The sequence below is a fragment of the Pygocentrus nattereri genome, chromosome 20 (genome assembly GCF_015220715.1).
Source record: "Pygocentrus nattereri isolate fPygNat1 chromosome 20, fPygNat1.pri, whole genome shotgun sequence".
Taxonomy (NCBI): Eukaryota; Metazoa; Chordata; class Actinopteri; order Characiformes; family Serrasalmidae; genus Pygocentrus; species Pygocentrus nattereri.
Window position 1 is genome coordinate 22,716,655 of NC_051230.1, and position 27,082 is coordinate 22,743,736.

At 37.6% G+C, this 27,082-nt stretch overlaps 1 protein-coding gene across 1 annotated transcript in view; it reads left to right on the forward strand.

Annotated features, from left to right (window-relative positions):
- Positions 1-27,082, forward strand: part of arid3c (AT rich interactive domain 3C (BRIGHT-like)) — a 102,423-nt gene that overhangs the window by 57,656 nt on the left and 17,685 nt on the right. Inside the window, exon 3 of the mRNA XM_037531900.1 lies at positions 8,551-8,623. Within this exon, the coding sequence (XP_037387797.1) occupies positions 8,551-8,623 (73 nt within the window). The remainder of the gene's footprint in view (positions 1-8,550; positions 8,624-27,082) is intronic.

Sequence of the window (27,082 nt, forward strand, 5' to 3'; positions counted from 1 at the left end):
ATCCACTGAATTGTTTTAAGATTTTGAGTTTTGAGACAAAGTTTTGGCTTGAAATCCATTTATTTTAATCCATTCATGGTGGCGGGGTACATGAAAGGTGTTATGAGGCAAAACAGTCCCATAAGAAAACTTACTTTTTCAGATTTATCACTGTTTTACCATCATCAACCACCATCATTAGATATAAAAACTCAGAAAACAAGCGTAGGCTCAGTGGTGGTATTAGAAAGTAAATCAATTGGCTATATTTTTGTTGTAGACATTGTGACCCCTGGTTCCCATCATCACCACTGCAAAGAAATCTGAGTCTGTGAGTTTATTTTGCGATAAACCACTTCACATCGCAAGCACTGAATTACTCAAAAGTTTTGAAAAATTGGTGGGATTCCCCATTAGGTACTGTTAATCTGGTGGTGTCAGTTTTGTGGTATAGTTGTTAGGATTCCCATTTTCTTTATATCTTTTAGTGATATTTTTAGCTCGTTTTTTCCACTTATTGTCCTTTGACTTTGCTCTTATGCAAGGGTAGTATTTTGAATCTAAAACCTTCAGAAATATCTCCCGAAAAAAGAAAAAACTGTACTAATAGCTTTTGCCTGGAATTTAAATAAATGAAGGGTAGTCTCTAACTTTTGCATTCTAAATGATTTAAATCTGCCTCTTTTTCTTACAATGAAAGACGATGAAAGACGAGAAGTTTGATTTTTCAATAGCCTGTAACGTTCAACTCAAATTACCAGTCATTATGTCAAAAGCAGATTTCTCCAGGAGTGAGTTAAGACTCAGAATTCACAGTTATGACCAGCAATAAAAAAACATGGTTGCAGAGCACAACGGATGTATTGATTCGCTGGTAACATCGACTGGTGTTGACAGCACAGTTTTATCAGGCTCCATGAAGATATCACAAATAATCAGTGACAGGTTTTTTTTTTGGTTGCAGCACCTCCTGAAAATCCAGCTCACATTGTCTGATAAGACAGACTTTACATGCTTGTGCTACGTGGGAACCCAATACGAGCCACTCCCTGTTTAACTATGTAGCTCAGCAGTACACGCAAACTGGTGAATCTGAACACCAGCGTAACAAATATATGTAGAATGTTTCCAAGCCTAACCTTCAGAATTAGAATAACTCCAGCAAAACAGCCTAAATTACCCTTTTACTAACCTCTTATTCTCCAGGGTTATATTTAGTTTTTTCCATCTGAATTTTCATGACCAAATCGTAAGGCTATTTATTCAGTAACTGCATGAAATAAAAACATTTTCTTTTATAAACGTTCCCTCACTTTAACAGAAAATGTGTTTTATGATCAGACACATATTGCTATATGCTTACAGTTTACTGCTGAAAGCCAAAAATCTTGGATGCTCTTTGTATTTTTTTACAAAAATCATTTTTACAGAGCAGATCCCTGAAGAGGCACAATCTGTTTATAGTTTATAGCCCGGATTTGTGGAAAAATGGGTCGACTTCCAGTAGAAAAAAAGAGTTCAGCTTCTTTTACTATAAGGGTTTAAAATGACATCACCCATCTGTGTGAGTGGAAAGAAGACAGTTGCAGCTTTCATGACACCCACCTTTTGAATGAAATATAAAAGTTACGAAGAATGTGACGAAGTGCGTTTTGGAACCACCAGTGGTTCCAAGGAGTTTGAGTGAACACCAAAAACGAACAAACCCAAAGCGCAAAGGCATCTCCAAGTGCTTTAATATTTCTGTTATTTAAGACTGTAAGTTTCTGGGGTTTAGTTAAAGATGGGTGACAGTTAAGAACTGACAGTTATATCTGCCAGTAAAGCGCAGTTTAATTAAAACTATTAGAACATAAAATTAAAATCTAAAATAAATAGACCATTTTATTAGCCAAGATTATCACTTATCTATGTGAATTTTCAGCTCCTTTTTATATGTTTGTTTTATTACGATTTAATTTAATGAAAAGTTGCCGTGTACACAGACTTGTTTTGTGAATAGAAAAGCCATCTTTTACTGCATTGCCTCAGAGTGAGGTTGCAGGCCAAGACTCGATGTAATGTGAGTGTAATCTGAACGTAATGTGTAATTCACTGTGTATTTAAAAAGGTAATTCCCTAATTATATGTGAACAGTATAGCAAAAGGTGATCTAGAGAATTTGGATCCCAGAGGCGAGTGCTAATAAGCCCATAACATTATAGCTACTGCACTCCTATGCAAATGATGAAGATAAGGGCCTCAGGAAGGTCAGGAAGCAAGAATAATTTTGGTAACACTCCGAAATGTTTGGTGTGTTTTAGACTCGTGTTTCTTTCCTTGCCACACCATGTGCACAGAAAGCAGTCGATAAAACTAGTGGAGTGATTGTGAAGTTTGAAAAGAATTCTTGAGTGTTTTTCCCCAAATGTAATGAGCTTTTTATGAAACTGATACCAGAAGCATAATCCTTTTTGAATACTACTGCCCTGCGCTATCCTGTCAATGTTATTCATACTTGCTATTAATAACTCAACTTCCAGCTTGTACTTTATTTAGGTTGCCTATAGTTTCACATGGAAGAGCGATGTCCCGGTTTGTTCCATGACGAAGTGAGCAGCGTATGCCAAAATAGACCAAAACAAGTGTACTTGATATTTTTATGTAATCATATATATGCAAAAAATCAGCACAAAACGCTTTCCAGACAAAACAACATGGAGTGACAGTAAACAGGACAGAGTCGCTTACATAAACTGGAGATCTGACTTTGAGCACTTTCTTTTGTTTCAGTCTCTTGAGATGGACATTTGGACAAGCACACACATCGATTACAGACTGTGCAATGTTTGCAGTGTCACAGGGGCGACGGGTGACGGAATCAAAAGCATTTCCAAATTTTCTGTGTCAACAACCCGTCCGTTTGTTGACTGACCAGGCTCCAGTGTGATATGTTACAGGACAGGCTCCAAGCGCCTAAAGGTTCGCTTGAACTTCAGTTCAAAGTCATATCCGAGATTTTGCTCGCGCTGCTTTCAGTTCTTTTTGACAGTGAAAAACAAATCAGGGTACTTGCATTGCAGTGGTGAAGAATGTAGCCCAGTCACTTTGCCTGCTGCCACCCCATTTATGTCTTTAAAGATATAAAGAGGCAGTGTCAGCTTATGCGCACCACCCACCCCCCATCTAAAAGCCTCAAATTATGTATTAATATTGGTAAGTACAAAATACTGGCTTTAGGAGTTAATGCCAATGAATTAAACTCTTCAGTCTACAGTCCTGCATTTGGAACATTTATATGTGCACATGAATTTATTGTATTGTAAAGAGCTCCCTCTACTGAAACCTTGCAGTCAAAAAATTGTGCTCAGATTACTCAGATGGAGAATCTCTACTCAGGTTCTCTATAAAAATAAATGTGATCATGTTTGGCAGATTTGCTTTTTAACTGTCCAGTATGAGTGAAGGCGATCATGGTGATAAGGTGATCTTACAAGCATGGCAAAAATACAACACTATGGTATTATTTATTGCTGAAAGTAAGCGTTTTTAGCATGATGGATGCCTTTAAATTTCTATTTTAGTTTAGTTTTTAATAGTATTGTGCAGATTGCGCACACAAAGCCAGTTTGGGTTTTTTGTGTCTGTAAATGCACGAACAGCAGACCATTCAAGGTCAAGTTCGAGCATGATCGCTTAGTGTTGCGGCAGCCGGAGGAGTTTGACACAGTGAACAGCTCATGACATTCAAGACCGGGAGGAATAATTTAGAGGCCTTGTAGTCAACACACACATGCACACACAGAGCAGCTGACTAGTTGTTAAAAAGAAGGAGTGGGTCAGTGCACACTTCAAGACCTACCGCCCTCAAGCGTTACTTATACACAGGCCCCTGGTGTGTTCTGGGTAAAGTCAGGTTTGAAACAGCAATGCATGAGTCTAAACCTGATCTTTTGTGAGCACTAGCTTCTCTTGCACACTTAGCTTATTGTAAATGTGCAGGCTTTTGAAATGTCTCAGTTTTACAGTGACATTGTAATGTAACAGAAAGTAATTATGTTTACAAAATAGTACTAGATCATTATTTTATTTTTGCCATTTTGGAGTAAATATACAGAAAAGTCAGAGACTTGTTCATAAATTTCTTTTCTAGACAAAACGCTATGAAGTGCTAAAGGTACTGTTTCACAGAAAATGACAGAAGCACCTCGATAAACAAAAAGCATCAGAAGTTTCATTATTTAGTGTCCACTCTTTGCCTTTATTACGCTTCTGTTCTTTTTGGGAGACTTGCTTTCAGGGATGTTTTTCCACACCTCCAAAGTTCAGTCTTAGAAGTTGGTCAGTGTATTGTTCTGTGAACACCAGCAGCTTCTTGGTCTGATGTGCAACATTTCTTCTGTTGTCTGTTTCCGTTTCTCAGCATCAGCTTCTTGACAACTACACGTCCTTTCAGACTAGTAGTGTTGAGTTGTCTTCTCACAGGGGTAGGACGGACAGACAGTGTGATTTTATTCAGATCTGAAGCAAAAGCAGCTTGATTTTCTTACATCTGTCAAAAGTTAATGAACTAGCATTTCAGTTTTGGTGGTCTACCAGGTCTCGCACAGTTGTTAACAGTCCCTTTGTCTCTGTATGTTTTTTTCCCTTATTTCCTTATGTGGGTTAATTGGGTTATCTTCCATCTCCTCAGAAATCTCTCTTGAAAATGAAAAACTTACACTCAGTGATTTTGACTGGAAATTAAATAAATAAAGGGTGGTCTCTGGACTTTTGCTCAGTGCTGTAAAAATGTATTAAAAGTAGCGTATCTTGGTGGACTGCATGTCCCATTTCCTGCACATGCACTCAGAATCCTCTGAATAGAGTGAAAATGAATGTAATGTAGGCTGAAAGAGGAAGCAGAAGTCTAATGTACCATGTTTTCCATTGGTTAATATTTAATGAAATGTGGACATTGTGGTGTAAGATATTGTGACATATGGATCGAAAGCTGCTCCAGCTTACCGGTGGCCTATCTGGCACATGTCGTCACAGTTACATCACTTCCATCCTAATTAATCTGTAATTCACTCGGTCAGCTCCGGGCTCCGGTAGCGCGTGCGTGGCCTAGACCGCAGCTGAGCTCTGAGAGAAGTGTATATTTCACTAATCCCAAGATTTACCCAGGCGTGATCTCATGCATTTGTTTTCTTCTTTTTCTTCTAATTTTAGCTTCACAGTTTGCTTAAATCGAATAATTTGCCAAATTCATATTAATGAAGTATTTAATTGCTTTTTGGTTGAACTCAATGACACTGGCATATTTCCCAAGATATGACCTTTTGGATGTTTTTTTTTTCCACACCAAAACAATTCATTTCAGGCTATCACCTTACATATCTTGCATGGTTTCTCGGATATGACCTTTCGCATGCTTTTTTTTTTTTTTTTATCAGGGCAAGCAGGATTATCAAGTTATGCGTTCTGTACGTCGTGCTTCAATAATTATGTTCTCTTAGTCAACAATTTTGGCAGTTACTAGATCACATAGCCCTCTTCTGTACTAGTTTCATATGAAGCATATTATTCTGCAGATTACCTCATAGGAATTACTTTGAATTCAGCATCTAACTGAAAAATAAGCTTGATTATGTAGATGGCTCGAGAGTAAATTCACCTTTTCCCCTGAACTGTCGTTGTGTAAGGCAGAGACGCTTCCATATTAAAACTAACACATTCTTTGGTTATTTTTTCTCACCTTTGAAATGTCACTCATGATTCAAAGCCTGTTTCGCCTTCACACCTCCACCCCCACTGTAGCTTTTTTTTCTTCCTCAGGCATTGATTGCATTGGTCCTTTAATATTGGTGACAGCTAATACACTTCTAAATGATCAGTTATTATCTCTGGGGCCTCGTTCCATGTGCCCCGCTGTTTCCAAAGGTCATCCTTCTGTCTTCCTGTATCGACCTGCTCGCCCGGTAACATGGACTGGGCCTTATTGAAAGTGAAGGCTGAGGAGCATATTTCCATCAGGTTGCAGTCTTTCAAGAGGCAGCTTTTAAAAGGCTCTTTGACTCCAGGTCCATTCAGTGAATAGGGCAAAATCAAGAAACATAATGGACATGCTGGTAGTAAAGAAAGTCATTTAAAATACACATCGGTTTGAGCGTGAAACTGACTAACCAATAACATAGTTATGTTAATAGGAGTCATATACATGTAAAATACTAAGATAACTATATGTCTTTACATTCATAATCCGTTAGATAAAATAGACAATAAGGCTGCATGAAGGGGTTGTCTTCACAGTGTTACAATATTTTGCAATATTTTGTCTTTCTGAGGTTGACATTTCATACACTGCGCTATGCTGAATTCAGTTTAGTGAAAATTTCATTTGCAGTTGTTCAGTGTTCTGCAAATACTGATTATATCCACAGTATGCAGTAAATTTATTGTGACTTAGGTTGTTGTGATATGAAATTCTATTGTGATATTACCCACCTTTAGCTGTAAAACAAGGACAAAATCCTGGGATTGTATTAGTACATATTGTGATTGTCTATCTGTAATGTTACATGTTAATAATGTACTTGGATTATTTTGACTAAAACTTTTTGTGGATTCTGTGAATCCCTTATTCACCAAAATGCCCACAGAAACCGGAATCAGGACACATTAAAAAATGTTGCAATTGATTAGACAGCTCATTAGCATAAGACAGCCTTCTGCAATATGTGTATTGCAAGGGCTAATATTGCAATAACAATTAGCAAACAATAGATTGAGCAGTTGAGCAGTTCTAATGGATGGTCATTTAAATATAACATTTAATATTTAATATAATACAACCCCAATTCCAATGAAGTTGGGACGTAAAAACATAAATAAAAACAGAATACAATGATTTGCAAATCCTTTGCAGCCTGTATTCAATTGAAGACACTACAAAGACAAGATATTTAATGTTCAAACGGATAAATTTTATTGTTTTTGCAAATATTCACTCATTTTGAATTTGATGCCTGCAACACGTTCCAAAGAAGTTGGGACAGGGGCAACAAAAGACTGGGAAAGTTGAGGAATGCTCAAAAAACACCATTCCAAACATTCCACAGGTGAACAGGTTAATTGGAAACAGGTGAGTGTCATGATTGGGTATAAAGGGAGCATCCCTGAAAGGCTCAGTCGTTCACAAGCAAGGATGAGGCGAGGTTCATCACTTTGTGAACAACTGTGTGAGCAAATAGTCCAACAGTTTAAGAACAACATTTCTAAATGTGCAATTGCAAGGAATTTAGAGATTTAATCATCTACAGTCCATAATATCATCAAAAGATTCAGAGAATCTGGAGAAATCTCTAAGTAAGCGGCAAGGCAGAAAACCAACATTGAATGCCCGTGACCTTCAATCCCTCAGACGGCACTGCATTAAAAACCGACATCATTCTGTAATGGATATTCCCACATGGGCTCAGGAACACTTCAGAAAATCACTGTCAGTAAAAACAGTTCGTCACTCCATCTACAAGTGCAAGTTAAAACTCTGCCATGCAAAGCGAAAGCCATATATCAACAACACCCAGAAACGCCGCCGGCTTCTCTGGCCCGAGCTCATCTGAGATGGACTGACGCAAAGTGGAAAAGTGTCCTGTGGTCTGACGAGTCCACATTTCAAATTGTTTTTAGAAATCATGGACGTCGTGTCCTCTGGCCCAAAGAGGAAAAGGGCTGTCTGGATTGTTGTCAGCGCAAAGTTCAAAAGTCAGCAACTCTGATGCTATGGGGTGTGTTAGTGCCCATGGCATGGGTCACTGACACATCTGGGAAGGCACCATTAATGCTGAAAGGTACATCCAGGTTTTGGAGCAACATATGCTGCCATCCAAGCAGCGTCTTTTTCAGGGATGTCCTGCTTATTTCAGCAAGACAATGCCAAGCCACATTCTGCACATGTTACAACAGCGTGGCTTCATAGTAAAAGTGTGTGGGTACTAGACTGGCCTGCCTGCAGTCCAGACCTGTCTCCCATTGAAAATGTGTGGCACATTATGAAGCGCAAAAACGACAACGGAGACCCCGGACTGTTGAGCAACTGAGGTTGTACATCAAGCAATAATGGGAAAGAATTCCACCTACAAAGCTTCAACAATTAGTGTCCTCAGTTCCCAAACGCTTACTGAGTGTTGTTAAAAGGAAAGGTGATGTAACACAGTGATAAACATGCCCCTGTCCCAACTTCTTTGGAACTTGTTGCAGGCATCAAATTCAAAATGAGAGAATATTTGCAAAAAACAGTAAAGGAACATTAAATATCTTGTCTTTGTAGTGTATTCAATTGAATATAGGTTGAAAAGGATTTGCAAATCATCATATTCTGTTTTTATTAATGTTTTACACAATGTCCCAACTTCATTGGAATTGGGGTTATTTATATATATATATATAATGGCAAAACATTTTAGGAACCTTTTAATGTATATTATTATTATTATTATTATTATTATTGTTACTATATTATTCCTTTGAGCCCCATCTGATGGTCAAGATGCTCTGGAGCAGCCCAGCACATTTTTCTAAAACATGCTTCTTTCTGTTTTTTTACAGTTGTATGAGCTGGATGATGATGAAAAAAGAAAAGAATTTCTCGACGATCTCTTCAGCTTCATGCAGAAAAGAGGTAAGACCAAATGTCCTCCACAAATTGCATCACACTCACATCACCCCAGCACAATTACTGCAAATTAAAGTGCAAAGTCTTGTGACACATTGGTGACCTCAGGCATTGTGAATGTATCTTTTATTTTCAGAAAAATAGATAGTTGCATGTTCTTAAACCTGATTGGCTGGGAAGTGTTTGGGGCAGCTGTAAAATACTCATGCTCATGTAAAAACACATACACTGTATTACTCACATGACATTTCTTAGTGTCTACAATAGAATCTAGAATGTCTTAAAACAGACCTGTAGAAACAAAGAGTCATAAATGCGTTCACACCACAGTCCTTTCAACAATAGATAGCTGAGCTTCATTGTTTGAGTAAAAACTCTGATTGTATAGATGGAATTGCGATAGCTAGTTTGAGTTTCCTGATTAAAGCTCAGTTCCAGCTCTCTGAAGCACGGTTGCTATCACAGTGGCATGGCTTACTAGTGATGCTATCAGAAACAAAGAGTTGCTACTGTTTGTTTCATAATTATGCTGAGATTATGTGAAAATGGCCCAGAGGGGAAGACCTTGCCACAGTGGGGAGGATAACATCCTGGTATTATGTTGGCCTGCCATGGTGTAATGAATTTCCAGGTTCACCAAGCAAAGAGTTACACCACCAGAAAGTTTCTTTTCCCAGAAAGCAGCTTCAGCAGGCATTAGCTTTTAAAAAGTCTTTCATAATATGAGGAAGTTGGCTACCCAGGAACAAAAAAACAGAACTATTTTGAAAGAATAGCTGTTTTGTTCATTTGTGTGATTACTGGGAGTAAATGTTTGCAAAATACTATTGTTTAAATTCTTCATAAAAAAGTATGATTTTGAGCCCAACCTGATAGATTGGGATGCTCTGGATCAGGCGTAGTTCAGCATGACCAATGCCAAGTGTCTGCAAGAGGGATATAAAGCCACCCAGCACGGGGCTCTGGAGTGGTGAAACTGTCTTTTTTGGAATAATACTTTTGGGATGAGTTGGAATGGCGTTTGTGATCCAGAATTAGATATGATTTACGGTACTGTGCATTAGGCAAAGACCACCCTTTCATTTATTTAATTTCCAATCAAAATCACCAAAAGTGTGTTACATAAAACTACAGAAGCCTCAATAACTACAACCCCAATTCCAATGAAGTTGGCACGTTATGTAAAACATGAATTAAAAACAGGATACGATGATTTGCAAATCCTTTTCAACATATATTCACTTGAATACACTACAAAGATTTTTAATGTTCAAACACTATGTCCACTAATATATGGACATTAAAATGGTCCAAAATCAACTGGAATAAAATCTTTACTTTACATTAACTTGTTCCTTCTCAAATAAAACTATTATTTCAGCAATACCAAGCTTTGTTTGAACAGTGATATTATTCATACAGCACAGTACATACAGTGCTGTGCCAAGATCAGTGATGATCCTACGTATTTCTACTTTGTTGCTCAGAACAATGGACTGACCACTCCAAAGTCCAGATCACTGAATGTGTTTGGGATTAGTTGGAACGTGAGAAACACAAAATGCAACTTTTTAAAACTGAACTTTGAACTGAAACTAAAACTGAATCTGTAGATTTCTTAAAAAAACTGAAAACAAATCTCCTGAAAATAACGGAAGCTGAAATGAAGAGAGAGGGTGGAAACAGAAAATACAGAAAAATGTGAAATTTTATGTACAACCCCAATTCCAATGAAATTGGGACATTGTGTAAAACATAAATAAAAACAGATACAAATACAATGTAAATACGATGATTTGCAAATCTTTTTCAACCTATATTCAATTGAATACGCTACAAAGACAAGATATTTAATGTTCAAACGGATAAACTTTATTGTTTTTGCAAATATTCACTCATTTTGTATTTGATGCCTGCAATTGTCCATTGTTCTGAGCAGACTAGCAGCTTCTTTGATTGATTTGCAGCTTTTTTTTGTTCTGTTTTCTTTTCTCAGTTTCTTCTTGACAGCTACACATTCTTTCAGACTCATAGTGTTGAGTTGTCTTCTCACAGTGGCAGGATGGACAGAATCACCTGTGGCTTTTTCTCAGATCTGAAGCAACAAAGTAGAAATATGTAGGATCATCATTGAGCTTGGCACAGCACTGTATGTACTGTGCTGTATGAATAATATCACTGTTCAAACAAAGCTTGGTATTGCTGAAGTAATAGTTCTATTTGAGAAGGAACAAGTTAATGTAAAGTAAAGATTTTATTCCAGTTGATTTTGGACCATTTTAATGTCTATATATTAGTGGAAAAAATACAACTTAGATTTTGATATGACAGTGACAAAATATATCTTGGCTATTATGTCTTATATATTATGTGGTATTTTGCCAGGACACTGGTTGGAGTAAATGTTTGATTTGATTAGCTAATCATTATGACTTACCTGAGAATTATTAGTAGTTCTTGTTGTTCTGTTCTCTTTGTCTTGGTTATTGATAGAATTTGATAAGTTAATGGTTAATGGTAAGCATTTTAGTTTTTTTAACTGTGGAAAAGCCACAGCTTCACTACCAGTATTCCTGTTGTCTGTTTTCTGACTCATAACCTGCAGACAGATGTCATAAAATGCAGATGGATATATGCATCAGTTGGGACATGCTCATGTGAAAAGCACATGCCACATATTTGACAAGGCTTGTTCAGTAATCTGTAAGCATTTAGTAAGTGCACTCAGACACTCAGAGAGTCCTGCAAATTCCTTCAGGTGAAAGATTGGGGGTGAGCTGAGAGAAACCCAGCTCTTAATCCATTAATGACAGCTTTGTGTCCCTGAGAGTTGACACAAAATCTCCTTAGGCTGCATATGCATCTATAGTCATGCGTTCATCGACCATATAAAATGTGCTCTGGGAGTTGTTGCAACATATCTGTGAATGTTTCAACTCATTCAAAATGATTGCAACACGGTTTCCGGAGTTGATGCCCGCTGGATGTGACCATTATCGTTTTTGTTGAAATAATTTACCAAGACATTTACTTTTTCACAATAGTGATGAGCGAGGCATAACTGGCTCACCTGTAACATGGATAGTTTATGGTTTAACTTTGGCCATGTACTTATATTCATATAATGACCACTCTATTTATATCCTGTTTATTTTTATGAATATGTATTTGTGTATTTAGGTTGGGAAGCATGTCTGCTGCAAATAGCGTAGAGCTGCATTGAATTAATTGTGTTTTTAGTTGCAGTACAGCTAGCCCCACAGTCTGCTACCCTATGGCATTAACTCTGTTTGCATTCACTCCACTTTTGGCAGAAATGTTCACTTTATATGTGTAAATGCTGGGGGAAAAAATACAGTTTGCTTGTTTAAAAGTAAATATTATTTATCTTGCTTAAGTACTTTTAAAATTAAGTGTTATAAAAATTAATTATGAGGTGTAGTTACATGTTTTAAAAAATGAAGTGGCTGGACCATCAACATATCAGAAACCTCCTACTAAAAGCTTTCATTGATGTGATTTTATAGTTAATATTCTAAATTATAAGTGGAGAAAACTATCCTAAGTCTCTTTAAGTTCTTGAAAAGCTCTATATAATTATGATTATTATGATTATATGATATTTGGTACATGTGAATTTCCTGTGGATTAGTTAAACCAGTCAACCAGTCAAAAGCAACCATGTCCTGCGTACATGACAACACAGCCTTAAGGCAAAAAACGTGGATACTCATGGCCATAATTTGTAGAAAATGAACACAATTGAAAACACAGTATTTATCAGGTAAATCGCAGTTAGAAATGCTTCAGCCCAAGTGCCTGCTGTGTTCATTTATCATGAATATTAGCCTCTTTTTCTACGTTAAAACTCCCAGCTAGTGTTGTTTTTATATGAACGTCTTATGAGCTTTTCTCCAGGGTGTCTGATTTATTGAAACTGAAATACAGCTCAAAGTAGGAAAGAGCTAGTCAAAAATCAGCTCTGTGTCCTGTGGTCAAATGTCTGATGACAGGAATGTGGGGGTTGTTTTATCGTGGCTGGTGCTGTTGTTATGCCATTGGCTAATCCAAGTGAGACAGGCAGTTTGGAGTCACTGTGTCTAGTGATTCCATGCCATAAAAATGTGGGAGTGGATGAGTCCTTTTCACTTCAGCTCATGCATAAAGACCAAATTTAATGAAAACTCTGACGTCACTTAATGCCAGACTGTACAAGCACTCATCAAACATGAAAACAGACTCATAAATGTGCTGTTTTTGAATAGGGGCTCAACATTTGTTTAAGACACAGCGAGTGCTGTTTTATTTTTATGCTTTTGTACAAATCTGGATATGCTGTGTTACACGTAGGGTTGCCATGATTGCTGATTATGTCCATTTAACCTGACCCTCATGAAGAGTCCGCAGTGATGACTTTTTGGTATATTTCTATTTCCTTTTAATAATAAAAGTTTTAAAATGCTTTTTGTATATATTTTTCATTAAAGTAAACCATAAATCTTCAACAAGTGTTTGGAAGACTATACATAGCGATAGTTTAGTCCATTTGTATTGTTTGATCTTTTATAAAAAATCTTAACCACTTCCTTGATTTTTAATGCTGTCAGGCCTGAAAACTGGCCATATGTTGACCAAGAAAGTATATATGAAGCATTTCCACTTACAGATTACTTCATTCTGGTTTCTGCTTCACTTTAGGAATATCAGAGATTAAATATTCAGAACAATGTCCATTAATATTATTGATTTTTGCTGTCTCAAAGAATACCATGTCTGGATGAGACCAAGTAAGTTCAGTGTGGTGTTGTGTAGGGCGCCATATATTAGTAATCAAGTTATCTGCTCATTATTCTGATGATCACTTAATCAATCAGTTTTTGTTTTTTTATGTTTTTAAGGCCAAACAATAAATGTGCACTGATGAATACAATAAAGAGCCTTTCAAAAATTTAGAAACAATTGGGAAAACCTAAACTCTAAAGACCTTTTTAAAAATTATGAAAAAAACGAATTGACAAAAAGTGTATTTTTAGAAGAAGATCAGTTTTAAATGATGATTCTTTAAATCTCAAGCGATCGAGTTTAATGGAGTAGTCTCTAATACAGTGTGTGGCTGAATTGAGGTTTGTCACTGAGGTGATGCGTGAGTTGCAGCTGTCACAGCTGAATCATATCAGTTTTTTAGGAGACATTCCGAACTGTGACAGATCAGAACGAAGCAGATTATATGTTGCTTTGTATCTGGTTTGATTGATGGCTACAGTGCATGCGATGCTATGCTCTGAGTCAGTGTACTTTTTGAATAACCTCCCTATCAAACAAGTTTGTCGGGGCTGAATGTCAGCTGCCGGTTCTTTGTGTGAACGATGCTTCGTGCGCCTTTACGTTCTCTCATTAATTACACCCTATGTTTGTCCGATCCTGCTCTTGTGAATAAAGGCCTGTGTGTATTTTGACACTGACAGGTGATGGCGAGATAAATATGATATTGAAGGGGTGTATCAACATCACAGCAAGCTCCACTGCTACCAAAGCTTTTAAAATATGTGGCGCACCCAGTGAATTACCATGTTTGTCATTAGAGTGTACTAAAGTTATTTCAGTGCTGGAAAAAAACTTGGCATATCCATAGTTTTTCAAGGGTGGTCTCATGCAAGATGAAAGATACCAAATTACCTGTGTAGGTCCAGTCAAGTCAAAGCTTATGTATATTGCACGGTCCAAGCCCCCATGAGCATCACCAAAGGCGACAGTGGCATGGAAAACCTCCCTAAGAGCAAGAGGAAGAAACCTTGAGAGGAACCAAGACTCAAAAGGGGAACCCGTCCTCCTCAGCATTAGTATAAAATATTATATCACAAAACGGGGAGCTTCCAAAGCTGGGGGGGGTTTTTTGAGAAGAGTCTCCAGCCTGATGTAACTTTATTAATTCTAGGTACTAGTAGTAAGCCAGCACCTTGTGATCTAAGTAGCCGTGATGGTTCATAGTATAAGAGAAGTTCACTCAGATACTGAGGGGCGAATCCGATTAGGTAAAAGTTCTTATTGCATATGTATTTTTCCACTTGTGTGGACTAGTAACTTAACTTTGCTTCCAGTGACAGCACTTTACACATCTGAATTGTCATATTGAGACTAGGGATTAGAGCTGGGCGATATGGCAAAAAAAGTTTTCACGATAAGCAAAATTCATATCGTTTGATATAGATACATATCACGATAGATGTCAGATCATTGTTTCTTTCATTTGAAAGCTGATTTTTGCTCCTGGATGATTAATTGCTGTTTTAAACTATCCTTTATGGTCGGAACAGACAAACACCAAACAGTGGAACATTTCACAAATCTGTCAGTGGGAGAAAGTTTCTGGTGAGCTGTTTTCATCAGCTGCAAAAGCACGGCTGCAGTTTTTGTAATACTCATAAGAAAGAAAACAGATTATTTTTAGCTGTCTGGTGACGAGTGCTTGGCTATCCCGTTACAAATGCTAAACAAGTGGCCAAAACAGAGCAAAACTGTTTAGTTTCTCAACAAACGCCAGCTAGCAGACGACTGGATTTCTCTAATGTTATACTATCGTAGTAGTTTGAGGTGTGAACCGCAATATATCTAACTCCACGTTTCAGCCGTTGGTAAAGACTCATCTTACTCATGGTCCCCCCTTTCCTGGCGACAGGGAAGTAGTATTGCTTTCCTTACAGTAGAAAATGCCACCAGGGCTTTCGCTGATCGTGGAAATGTGAGGGTGTATTATATCGAAATTTATCGAACATGTCTTATCGCTCTATCGAGGAAACATTATATTGCTATAATTATCGTTATCGTTTTATCGCCCAGCCCTACTAGGGATGCAGATTTTGTCAAATCCTTTTGACTAGTTACACAATTTAAAGTAAAGCTTATGTTAGCCTATAATCAGCTTATAATCCCGATGTTATAATGACTCGTTGTTCTTATGTCAGTGTTACTTTACATTAGGCTGTTGTTATCATGTAACTCGCTTTATTTAACCAGGTTGCATTGCAAGCAATTTGATTATTTCAGGCTAGATTTGTTACAGAATTGGATCAGGTTATTCTTTCCTGCTCTGATATCCTCTGGCACTTCGTCCCAATATCTGCCCAGCAATGTTTTAACATTAATCATTTCAAGGCTCAATTTAAAAATGCCCTATGCTCTTTCTATTTCAAGGGTTTGTATTTATATGACAGGTTTATTATCCAAGCTTCTCTTAAAGAAGTAACCAGTTGTCTGATTGACACTTGTTTTGACATGTTTTAAAACGCATGTTCTTAAAATAATATGCGTATATTATACTTTTTTAAACATTCCTAGTCAGTAATAGACAGCATAGCATAGTGTCACGTTCATTATTATATTTAGCCAATTTGTTTAGATATTATCATGGAATTTACACATTAAGGCACAGATGAGCCCAATAGCTTATCAGAAGGACCAACATAAAAAAAAAAAAACAGGATCAGCTGAAAATATTTCCTTTGGCATTTGTAATACTTTAATATTAGCCAGCTATTAAAATCCAGACATATGACAGACTGCTATATGAACATCAGATTGTTTAAAAGAGAACAGTGATATAACAGTTATAGACTCCCTTTACCTGTCTTAGCTTCTAATATTATTGTAGTTCTCAACTATGAGCAGTTTATATGCACTAATAGATTAAAATTATTCAATTAATTATTATTTCTAGCACTTTGATTTAGCTACGTGAACTAAGCAACATTATACACATTGACTTAAACCCTGCTCTTCTTACCTGTGGCCACATAACTAAAGCCAAGTTCAGCAATGTGCCATAAATCAGAGAGGTCACTTATCAAAGATTGGGTACCTGGATCGTATTTATAACTGCCACAGTTGGTTACATTTTGAGCTTTGACCAAGCATGAGTGTAATTAATGTGCATATATATACATATATATATATATATATATATATATATATATATATATATATATATATATATATATATATATATATACTGTGTCTTATGTGTATGTTGACCTGTCGTGTGGATTCTATATGTTTAGACCTTCCATATATTTAGGCACATTTCTATAGCAGCTTTCATGCTTTAAATATCTGAGATGTTTGTAGAGTGTCACAGTATCTTAGATTTAATTTATCATCGCTCTAAACTTACTTGGAGTCTCAGTTATCTGTTTATATTTTTCTTCCAAATCTGAAAGCTATAAATGGAACAGACTGCTGTTTCAGAGCATTAAAACGTGAAGCACTGAAAAGTGTTTTTAGCTTACATTTTGAAAGCATTACTCTAAACTATATGTGCTCCCAAAATACTCAAATATTGCTATTGTTACAAAAATATGTTACCGTTACTAGTAAGATATGCCTTACGGTGTTTTAAAACTACCTTTATTCATGGAAACAAGAGCAAAACAAAGTGCAACCTTCTGTGACAGCATTGCGATAACATTTAACTAACAATATACTGTGCAGTCCTACAGTAGAGGTTATGTTTTCTAAGCATTCCTGAGTCCAGTGTTCTGAGACTACCTCTTTAACGTCATTCCAGGTTAAAGCTAAGAAAAGTAGATGAGTTTAGCTTGACATCATCCAACCTAGAAAACACCATAATCATCTACATGTTTCAAAATACAGCAGTCTAAATGTAAGGGGAAACTCTTCATCTATAATATTTATAATCCCATATCACAAATGCAGTAGGCCACAAAGCACTTTCATCATGGATAAGATGTGGTAGTCTTCTGTTGTCAGCACCACTGCTATCTGACCCCACCTTGAGCAAAGGCTATTAAAAGCTTTCTAAACAGACTTGGGGACTAGATTCAGGTCCTGTTACATCCTCATGCCACCCCGGTACATGATTGCAGTGGCACTCAGCTTTTGCCCTTGGTATCTCTAGTCATTAACCAGGTAATCCAGACAAAACGAAAACCTCAGAAGAAGGACATGTTTACAGAGGCCTGCTGCAAGACAGACGTGTAAAAATAGACACACCCAGTCAGTGTCCCTGAAAGCAGACGTTTGGCTTTTTGTGCTTGTGAACACAGATCAGGCTTGAGCTAATGCTGCTAACTCCTACTAAAATTAGCTAACAAATCAAAATATAGTGTTTAAATCATGATCTTAACCATGTTCCACACAAATCCAGGTAGTGTGGATATCCTCTGTAGTGTGTTTATGAGGCGACTGTCTTAGACCCACTTTTATGTTTGTTTGTTAGCTAGTTTTTAGGTCATATTAACTGAATTAGCAGAAACAATACTTCATCTGCAGTAGGACTGTCACTATTATATTATTTATCAAGTAATCTACTGAATGTTGTGATGAATAATCAACTTAACTGACAATATCAGACTATGCACAGCCTGCCAAAGGTACAGAAAAGATAGACTCGGAAGGCTTCATAAGATTTAAAGACTTCAAAATATATAAAATACAATATGGGCTAATTGCATGTAAATGGGTGTGTCCTTGACACACCATTGCCCATAAAAGAGAAGTTATTAGGATGGGGAGGTTTGGATTGTGTCCCCTTTTGCCTCAGGACTTCCTCTGATCTTCTAAATTTCACACTTACTTCACTCACTTCTTTCTTAGTCTGCTTCCTGGTTATCCTTAAGTGTCCTCACAGATTAAAGCATGGTCGTAAAGATGTTTCATGCCTTTGGTGAGGAAAAAAGCTAATGTTGTTTCAGTGAAACGGGATGCAGTTCCTCTCAAATCTCAAAGTAATTTTACCTTGCAGTGCATTTATGCCTCTTATAAAGTGGTTTGCCAAATTCATTAGTGTCCAAAATATAGACGGTAAACTGGAATGAAGTGATATCCCAGCGTTTTCTCCATACAGATTTCTTTCATTAGCTTAGAATGCCAAGGCTGCATTACTGGTAGATCATGTATGAAAGTGAAAACCTTTGATGCAAATCTCTTAAGCTTCAAGTTGTCAAGCTCTCATCAAAAATCAATGCATTCAGGAGGTTCCCCCGCTGTGTTAAGCTTGAAAGTGAATTTGTGCCTCCAACTTTGCCATCCCCTGTAGGCCTGGCCTGAACTCAAAGGTCAGTCGCCTTCCCAGTATCCCTTGGCCCCTGCCATCATCAATCATAATCTGCCAAACACCATTCGTTTGTCACAGGGCCCCCTGTGGATTCAGATGTCCGTATCTCTTTTCAAATCAAAATGGCCACCACTGCTCTACAGCTTAACACAAACAGGCCTATGTTTAAGCACCACTTATGGAGGCAAAAAGATTATATACGTTTCACTGCTGTCAGAATTTTCGTTGTTGTTGCTTTCCATGCCACTTGAAATTGCCAGCTGGCCTTATGTTTTGTGAAAATTTTGTTATAAGTGGATCAGTAAAAAGGGTATAAAATTACTTCGAATAAAAATTTAACATTAGGGAGGCCCCATTCCATTTTTTCTGTGCTCTCGATCTGATCCAGGTATCTAAATGTTGAGTATCAGCCAATACCAATCCAGCTACTTTAAAATCCTGTGGTACAATCACTCGATTTTTCAATAAGTGCGTAGTGGTGCAGTCTGAACTGTCCAGCAGAGTTTTTGGCGGAGTACTTACGTGAAATAACAATGTTCTGACAGCTCCTTTCTCTTTGTTTTCAATGTGCTGTTAAATGGTGGTTTTAACCCAGAAGCAAAACACCCAATATAGCTCAATTTTTCCATGATGACATCGTTTTTAACCAGTTGTGACTCAAGAGTGAAGAACGTCATGGGAGTCTATTGTATGTATGGTTGCAGCAAATGGCAGAAAATTGACTTGCAACACAGAAGCCACCTGGTCACATTTTACGTGTTTGTTTACTTGAAACACAGCAAGTTCAGACACAGTAGAAACTCTAGGATAACCTTAAAATACAGCACTGTACTGAGACTGCACTTTTATTTATTTAATTACCAGTCAAAACAGCCATTAACGCCCTCAGGTCAACAATGTCATATGCGACATCAAAGGGCATCGTACATAAAAGAATGAACATCTTGGGAACTCTGCATGATACAGACTGCTACTTTCTTTTTTTTTCTGGAAAGCTACGTAGTTTTACTGTTTCAGAGAAGGCTCTGTTGTGATTGTATCCCTTTCAGGAGCTTTGTCTTTTTGGGGACGTTTTTTTTTGGATCATTCCAGCACAGCGTCTTCTGTGAAGATGTATTTGTTTCACATTGAAAAGAGTTATGGTTAGCAGGGCTGCCTTGGGTTGGGACTAATCAGAGGATTTGTTTTTAATGTGTCACTGAAACAATGTTACCCCTCTCAAGCATGCAGCGTTCACAAAAACGTATGTTTTCTATGATCTACAATGTTCTTTGAGGCAGTGTTGGGAACGTTACTTTAGAAAAGTAATTAGTTATAGTTACTCACTACTTGTTCAAAAATGTAACTGAGTTAGTAACTGAATTACTCTATAATAAAAGTAACTTGTCACCAGGGAAAGTAACTATTTGCATTACAGTTAAAAAAAGTTATATGTCAAAGAATAAGGATTTTTTGAAAAAGCAGTTTTCACCGTCAGTTGAAATGAGTAGATCAGAAAGGTGTTTGTACATAACTTTTGATATTTATTGCACATCAACAGACCAGTACAGGATGAAATCCTTTAAAATCTCAAATCTTTGTAAAAAAAAAAAAAGCAAAAGTAAACAGTTACACTGTATAAAGTGCATTTACATCTATCAAATTAAATTAAATTCTCTCAACCTGAGACAACTGGTTTGTTCACAACAGAAGTAAACTTCACAACAAAACCTCTAAATTCTTATTCTTAATTAAATAAATCAAATACCCAGTCTGGTAGACATTCAGGAACTTCAAGTATTTTCTTAAAACTGTTAAATAATATAATGTATGTTTACAGTAACTGTAGAAAATGTAACAAAATGTAGCAGTAGCAGTTTAACAAAATGGACGTTTTTACATGTTGGACATCAGCTCCTAGATATTCCCCTACCCTTCAAACCATTTATTATATCTAAGAAGCAGCAGCATTTCAAATCTCTTGTCTGTCAACCTGTTTCTCTTTGGGGTGAAGACGTCTTTCTACTGGGGCACGGGATGGAGTGGTTGCATTGTATTTCAGTGAAACTTTCTTTACTAGAAGGAATCCGTTAAGCATGTCCATCCCTTGTGCTCCTGATTTTAAATAGTCACCAATTTGGCTTTCCACAGAAGCAGAGTTGTCCTCCTCCTCCTCGAAGGAAAAAAAAATCATCCTCTGTGGCTGAGTTGGTGCTGAGGTGGTGTGTTGGTGCATTGGTACCTGTTGGTTGGCCTTCATCTTTGGTAATTCTACGGCACTCTGCCAGCAGACTTGCCTTGGCATTGTCCTTCCTTTCCTGTGTCCGCAGCCAGCGTAGCTTAAATCTAGGTAGTGTCACCGCAGCCAAGACAGCAGTTTCACTTTGCAGCACCTCTGCAAATCTGGCTTTGATTGCCTGAAATCAAACACACAGCAAAACACATTATAAGCAAATAATAATATTAATAGTAATGGTAATAGTAGTAGTAGTTGTTATTATTATTATTATTAGTAGTAGTAGTAGTAGTAGTATATTCTTATAATATTATACATTTAATTTTACTTTTATTTCATACTTAATAATTAATACATATTTCATGTATGGGACTACACATTCAATGTATCTGAAGAAACACTAGCTCTTACCTTGACCACAGCCTCTGGAAGGTCACCAAGGATTTGCAGGCCAGTCTTCAAGTCAAGGATCTTGGTGATCAATGTCTCCAGTGTGGGGAGTAGGGTGCCATAGAAACAGTTGTCTTCGACCCTGAAGAATGTCAAGGGCTACTGTTAGTGGCTTCATCACCATGCAATATTCTTGGAGGAACTGGTACTCCCGATCTGTGATGGCCTTCAACCCAAAATTGTATGAAATGGTGTTCAGCTCGGTGATTGGAAATTCACAGGCACGAGCAATGGCATCATAAAACAAGTTCCATCTGGTTGTACATGGGACAAGGAGCTTCCTCTCAAGGACTTCATCCACAATCTCTGCACCCACTGTGGAACGGCTGGCCTTGTTCCACAAAGCTGTGCACTTTGAGATGGAACTTCTGGATACAACTTTTATGCCCGGCATTGAAAGTAGCCACTTCTCCACATCAGAGCATGAAATAAGGTTTGCTGTGTGCGATGCACAACTGTGGTGTGGTGGCAAAGTGACAACATCCGCCTCCACACCCTCTTCCACATTCATGTCTTGCAAGACGTCTTCAAGGTTGACAAAAGTCACTTCATCATTATCCTCCTCCTCCCCAGAGTCATCATCCTTAATGGGCTGGTAAACTTTAAAGGCTTTCACAAAATTTGAACCATTGTCTGTGACACTAGCAGTGATTTTGTGAGAAATACTGAAGGATGAGTGGATATTGTCCAGCTCAGTAGCAATGCTGTCATACGTATGACGGCCCTTAAAACATCTACATGACATGGCTGCTTTCTTTCGCTCTAGTTGTGTGGATCTAACCAGTGGGCAGTCACGCTGAGGTAACTGCAGTTGTGTGCAGTTCAAATATCTGCAGTTGTTGACAAAAAAATCCAACTCTTCAAAACTCTTTTTAAGCTCTGTGTTCATTTTGGCTTACTCAGCATCCAGGAATTTAGTAAATGTCTTTGAGCATGGTGTACAGACCCCTGCTTTTTTGGGTATTTTAGCAGTAATTGCTCGGAATGAATCATCTTCCAGTGTTGATAATGGCAACATACTTTTAACAACATACCTGTCTATCATGCTGTTGACTTCAGCCTGTGTCAAAGGTTTTTGATCTGAGGCAGAAAAATCAAGCCTTTGCTGCTTGGCGGACTTTGCTCCGAGTCCTTTGCTAGTGGTGTGGTGTTGGTGTTTCTAGCCACTAACTTTGTAGCTGCGTGGGTCACTGTGAGATGCTTTATTAAATTAGAGTTGCTTACAGTGGATGTCGACAAAGTCTTCACCCAAGGACATAATGTACACATTACATGCACGTTTTTGCCTTTAACCTCAATGAATTTGAAATAATGTTTCTATCGCCACCTTGAAAATGCTAACTTTTCTTCGGCTTGCTCCTGACTCGCCATTTCTGCCTCTTCTCCGTTTGTGTCGTGTGTCACTGGTGTGCTTCGGCACACATGTAAAAACACTGGCTCTGATTGCCTCCCATAACGCTGCCTTAGCCAATCACTTACTGACTTGTTAAGTTAAACAGGTGTTACACCGAGAACTGTGACCTATCGAGATCTGTGACTTCTTCTATCAACTGGTTAAGGTTAGGGCCAGAGCCATGGTTTGGGTGAAGGTTCATTAAAAAGATGGTCCTGGAACATCAGCAACACGGTGAAATCAGATCGACCATGTGTAAATATACAGCAGTGCCCCCTGGAGTCACAGATCTCGATAGGTCACAGTTCTCGGTGTAACACCTGTTACTCCTCACTAGCAGGGGTCCGCTCGGATTACTGTTAGTATATCAATATATAGTAACACACCGCTTTTAATGACCAGTAACGTCAATGGCGTTGTAACGACAGGAAAAGTAATTATTTTATCCCGTTACTGACAAAGTGACGTCGTTACCTAACGCTGTTATTTTTAATGACGTTATTCGCAACACTGCTTTGAGGTCACATACAACATCGTCGGCCTAAGAAGGTTTAGTACAAGCTCTTTGTTTTTTTAGGAGATGTTTCTGAAGAAATTCAATGTAAGGTTTAATGCATGGGAAATAGGAAAATCAAAATCAGTAAAAAAAAACAAACAAAAAAAAACAGCAGTTTTAATAAAGATGAAAAGATATTGGGAAACTGTGACTCCTGTCAACTGATCTGATGCTGAAAAATGGATAACGTGTACTTAATGGCCATTTTAACTGGAAATTAAATACATGAAGCGTGGTCTCTGACTTTTGTAAAGTATTGTAGGTTCACACTGCAGACATTTAAACCACTTTGTTACTTTCTGAATTTACTTCTCATTACCACAGGTTGTGGATAATGTCATTTATGGCACTTACAATAGTGATGTAAACAGAATGCAAAAAGGAAATGCCCTTCCCTCATTTACTGGAGGATTCCAGTAGTTTCATTCTTTGCTTCTCCTACAACAGATTCAGAGAAACAGACAATAACCATATATATATATATATATATATATATATATATATATATATATATATATATATATATATATATATATATATACTATAAGAGAGTAAAAACGTATAAAAGATGTTCAACACTTTTGCATAAGATCTACAAAATGAGATTTTCAAAGACACAGTGAAAGAGTAATTACAGCTATAGCTAAATGTTGATATTCTGTGATTTTGGGTAGAATTTGCAGTAATGTGTGGTCTGGGTGCAAAACTGGTAATAAGTCATTCTAAGGGAGATCAGCTCTAAACTGATATTGACTCTGTCATGGTCACGTTGGTACTTGAGAAGCTGAAGAATGAGGTGTGTGAACAGCATGTGTAAATCCTCGTATTGTAACTTGCCTCTAAGGTATCTTAAGGATCAAATCTGAAGAATGCATTCGTCAATCACATCAGCAACTTGAAGTGATGGGCCCATTTACAACTTGTGATCTTTAAGCAACAGGAACAATGCAAGTCTTATAGGCCATTGTATACTGATAAATACCCAGTGTGATTCATGATTTCCACCAGGCCCCAACCATAAATTGACAACATCTTGGGCTACCTCAGCACTTTCTACTGAGAGTCAATGCTTTTATTTTGCCTTTCACATAATTACCTGAAATGCTAAGGAGAAAAATAAAAGGCCAGTTGAGAGTGATTCTAATGAAAGACTGAGTCCTCAAACAGTGGCACTAAAATATTCAGGAAAGTCACTGGTGTTCCTGTATTTGTCAAAGTTCGCCCCTTATTTCCTTCCTTCCTCTGAGCCTTTCTCAGGTTAAAGCAATAATACTTTCCAAATACCTGAAAACCTCCTGTGGAAATGCCACGCTGCGAGCACATGTAAAAATATCAAGGTGTTTTGGCACATGCTGAGTGGCTGTTGTCACCAGACTACATTCTAAATTCACAAGGATTCAGAAATAACCTCATAGAGATATTTGTAGACATTAAAGAGTGGCACTGCAAAATATTTCTGTGCCTTTGTGTTGTGATGTTTTTGGGAGAATAGTCTGTTTTCATTTGTTTCTGTCACCAAAAATGACTTTAAAAGAATCTAACATAAGTTGACATCTCCTCTAATGAGAATCATGGCACATCAAACAGAATCACTCCTTTACACTGGTAAAAGTGGTTGGTGTGGAAGTTTGAACCAAATGTTTTATTTTGCTGATTATAGTAGGATGTCAGTTCAGCTTTTGATATGAAGGTTGAGAATGCCACATCTTTGCTGTGTTAGTACCTGTTTAATATATATTAACACTAACAGATACGTTTATAGATAAGCTAGGGATGCACAGTTGGAATGAACCAAGTTAGAAATTTTTGCTCAGAACACTTAATCAGCAATCAGCCAATTACTATTTTGATTTTGCCTGATCTATTTTGCAGTTTTATGAGTTAAATAAGTTTCAAGTTTATTTGTCCTGTACACATTTCAGGACATTCATGCCTTGAAATGCTTGTGGAAAGAAAATACTGAAACTGAAACATATGAAATAGGCACAAAATATAGAGACAGGAGGGGAAACTTTCCTCTCTGCTGTAAAAATATATTTAAACGGGATAATTTGTGAAGAATAATGTGAGGCAGGGGGGTGTACTTCAATGTAGCTGCTACACCTGAACCACAGTAGCCACATTTACATGCACCCTAATAATCCGACTAAAAGCTCAATCAGAATACAGGGTAATCCTGTAAATAATCCGTTAAATAGAAGAATAATAGCCATGTCTATGTCGCCTGAATCCGATTACATTCCAATCAGAATGTGCAAGTACATTATGCGCGATCGTGGCGAAAGTTAATAACGTTCAACATGGCAACAACTTGTAGCGAGCATGTAAACGATGATTTTCAGATCATCAGATTGTTGAATAGAGTGAGCATAAACACCTCAGTCTGAATCTGTAATCAGACTGTATAAAATCGGATTGGCAAAAATCTTTGCGTGTGAACATTGTCAATGTCACAGCATAATGATGCATGACTCATTTGCAATACAGCCAGTTTCCTCTTACTTTCAATGTAGCACTTTGATTCGTGTTATTTAAATAGTAAAGTGTTCATTTACCCCTCACAGTGTGAGGGTTCGATTTAAAAACAACCTAATCAAAATTGTAAAGATCCCTGGTGATGCTACGGCCATCCATGGACTGGAGTCCAAGAGAGTGCAATTGGCCCCCCCATCTCCCCCATTACTCAACGTGATGCTAGTCAGCGTAGACGTCTGTTACCTGATGTAACAGATCTGGTGGTTGGCGCTTTCCTCCGAGTGTGCTCGGCTGTCCAGTGACGTTGCATGAGCAGCTGTTCAAAAAGATGCAGTAGTGCTTCAAGGGGCTCGGAGGAAGCCTGTGCTAGACTTCGCCCTCCAAGCGCTGGCAGTATCATGTGATTGGGGGCTCCTAAATAGTGGGTGGAACTAAACTGGGGAGAAATTGGAATCAGCTCATCATTCATGGTGCCTAAGAAACATTTATTATGCATTTTTAGTCAATAAATAAAGACACTTTCAATGAGAAGTGCTGTAGAAACAGTTTGTGCACCAGTGTGTCACAATTGTTACTCGACCTCCTGATCACAGTTATGTAAGCTGACTGCACACTATCTCCCACATTTGTTAGCTTACACAATCATTTTCCTGCTGTCGGAAGAAAACATCTTTTTTTTTTGCTTTTCTGTTTTTGGCATAATTGTGTGTAATTTTCCTGAAGAATGGCCCAAAAGAAATGATCAAAATTGACTCAGAATAACGTCTGGTTCCAGCGACTTACAATAAAAGTAAAGTAGGTTTTTTCCATCTCCTGTAAAGTCACCATTTTGGAGATACCAGGTCTTCATCCGACAGCCATATGTTGACGTTGCAGTGAACACACTGTGTACTGTATGTGTTTTAAGGCAAACGTGTGCAATTAACCCATTTCATGGATCTTAAGAAAACAGCAAATGTTCTAATTTTTGATGACACCTTTAGAGGGCAGCGATGAGTAATGTTATTGGGAATTGGCAGCTACTATAGCTATAATAACTACAATAGCTGATTGGCCAATTTGGCCACTTTATAGCTGCATACAGTTAATTAGAAAGACAATAAATTGTTAATTGCAGTTGTTTACACCGTGTTTGACCACCTTGGGAAGGAAATTCATGGATGTTTTAAATGGGATTTGTATGTCTGGACTTCATCACAATCAACTCATAATCTTGCCCTGTGAAGGTAAATGAATGCAGTTTCAGTTCTGTGTGATAGAGACTGTTCAGGTTGCATATTTTATGCTTATCCTGTTCCTTTTGTATG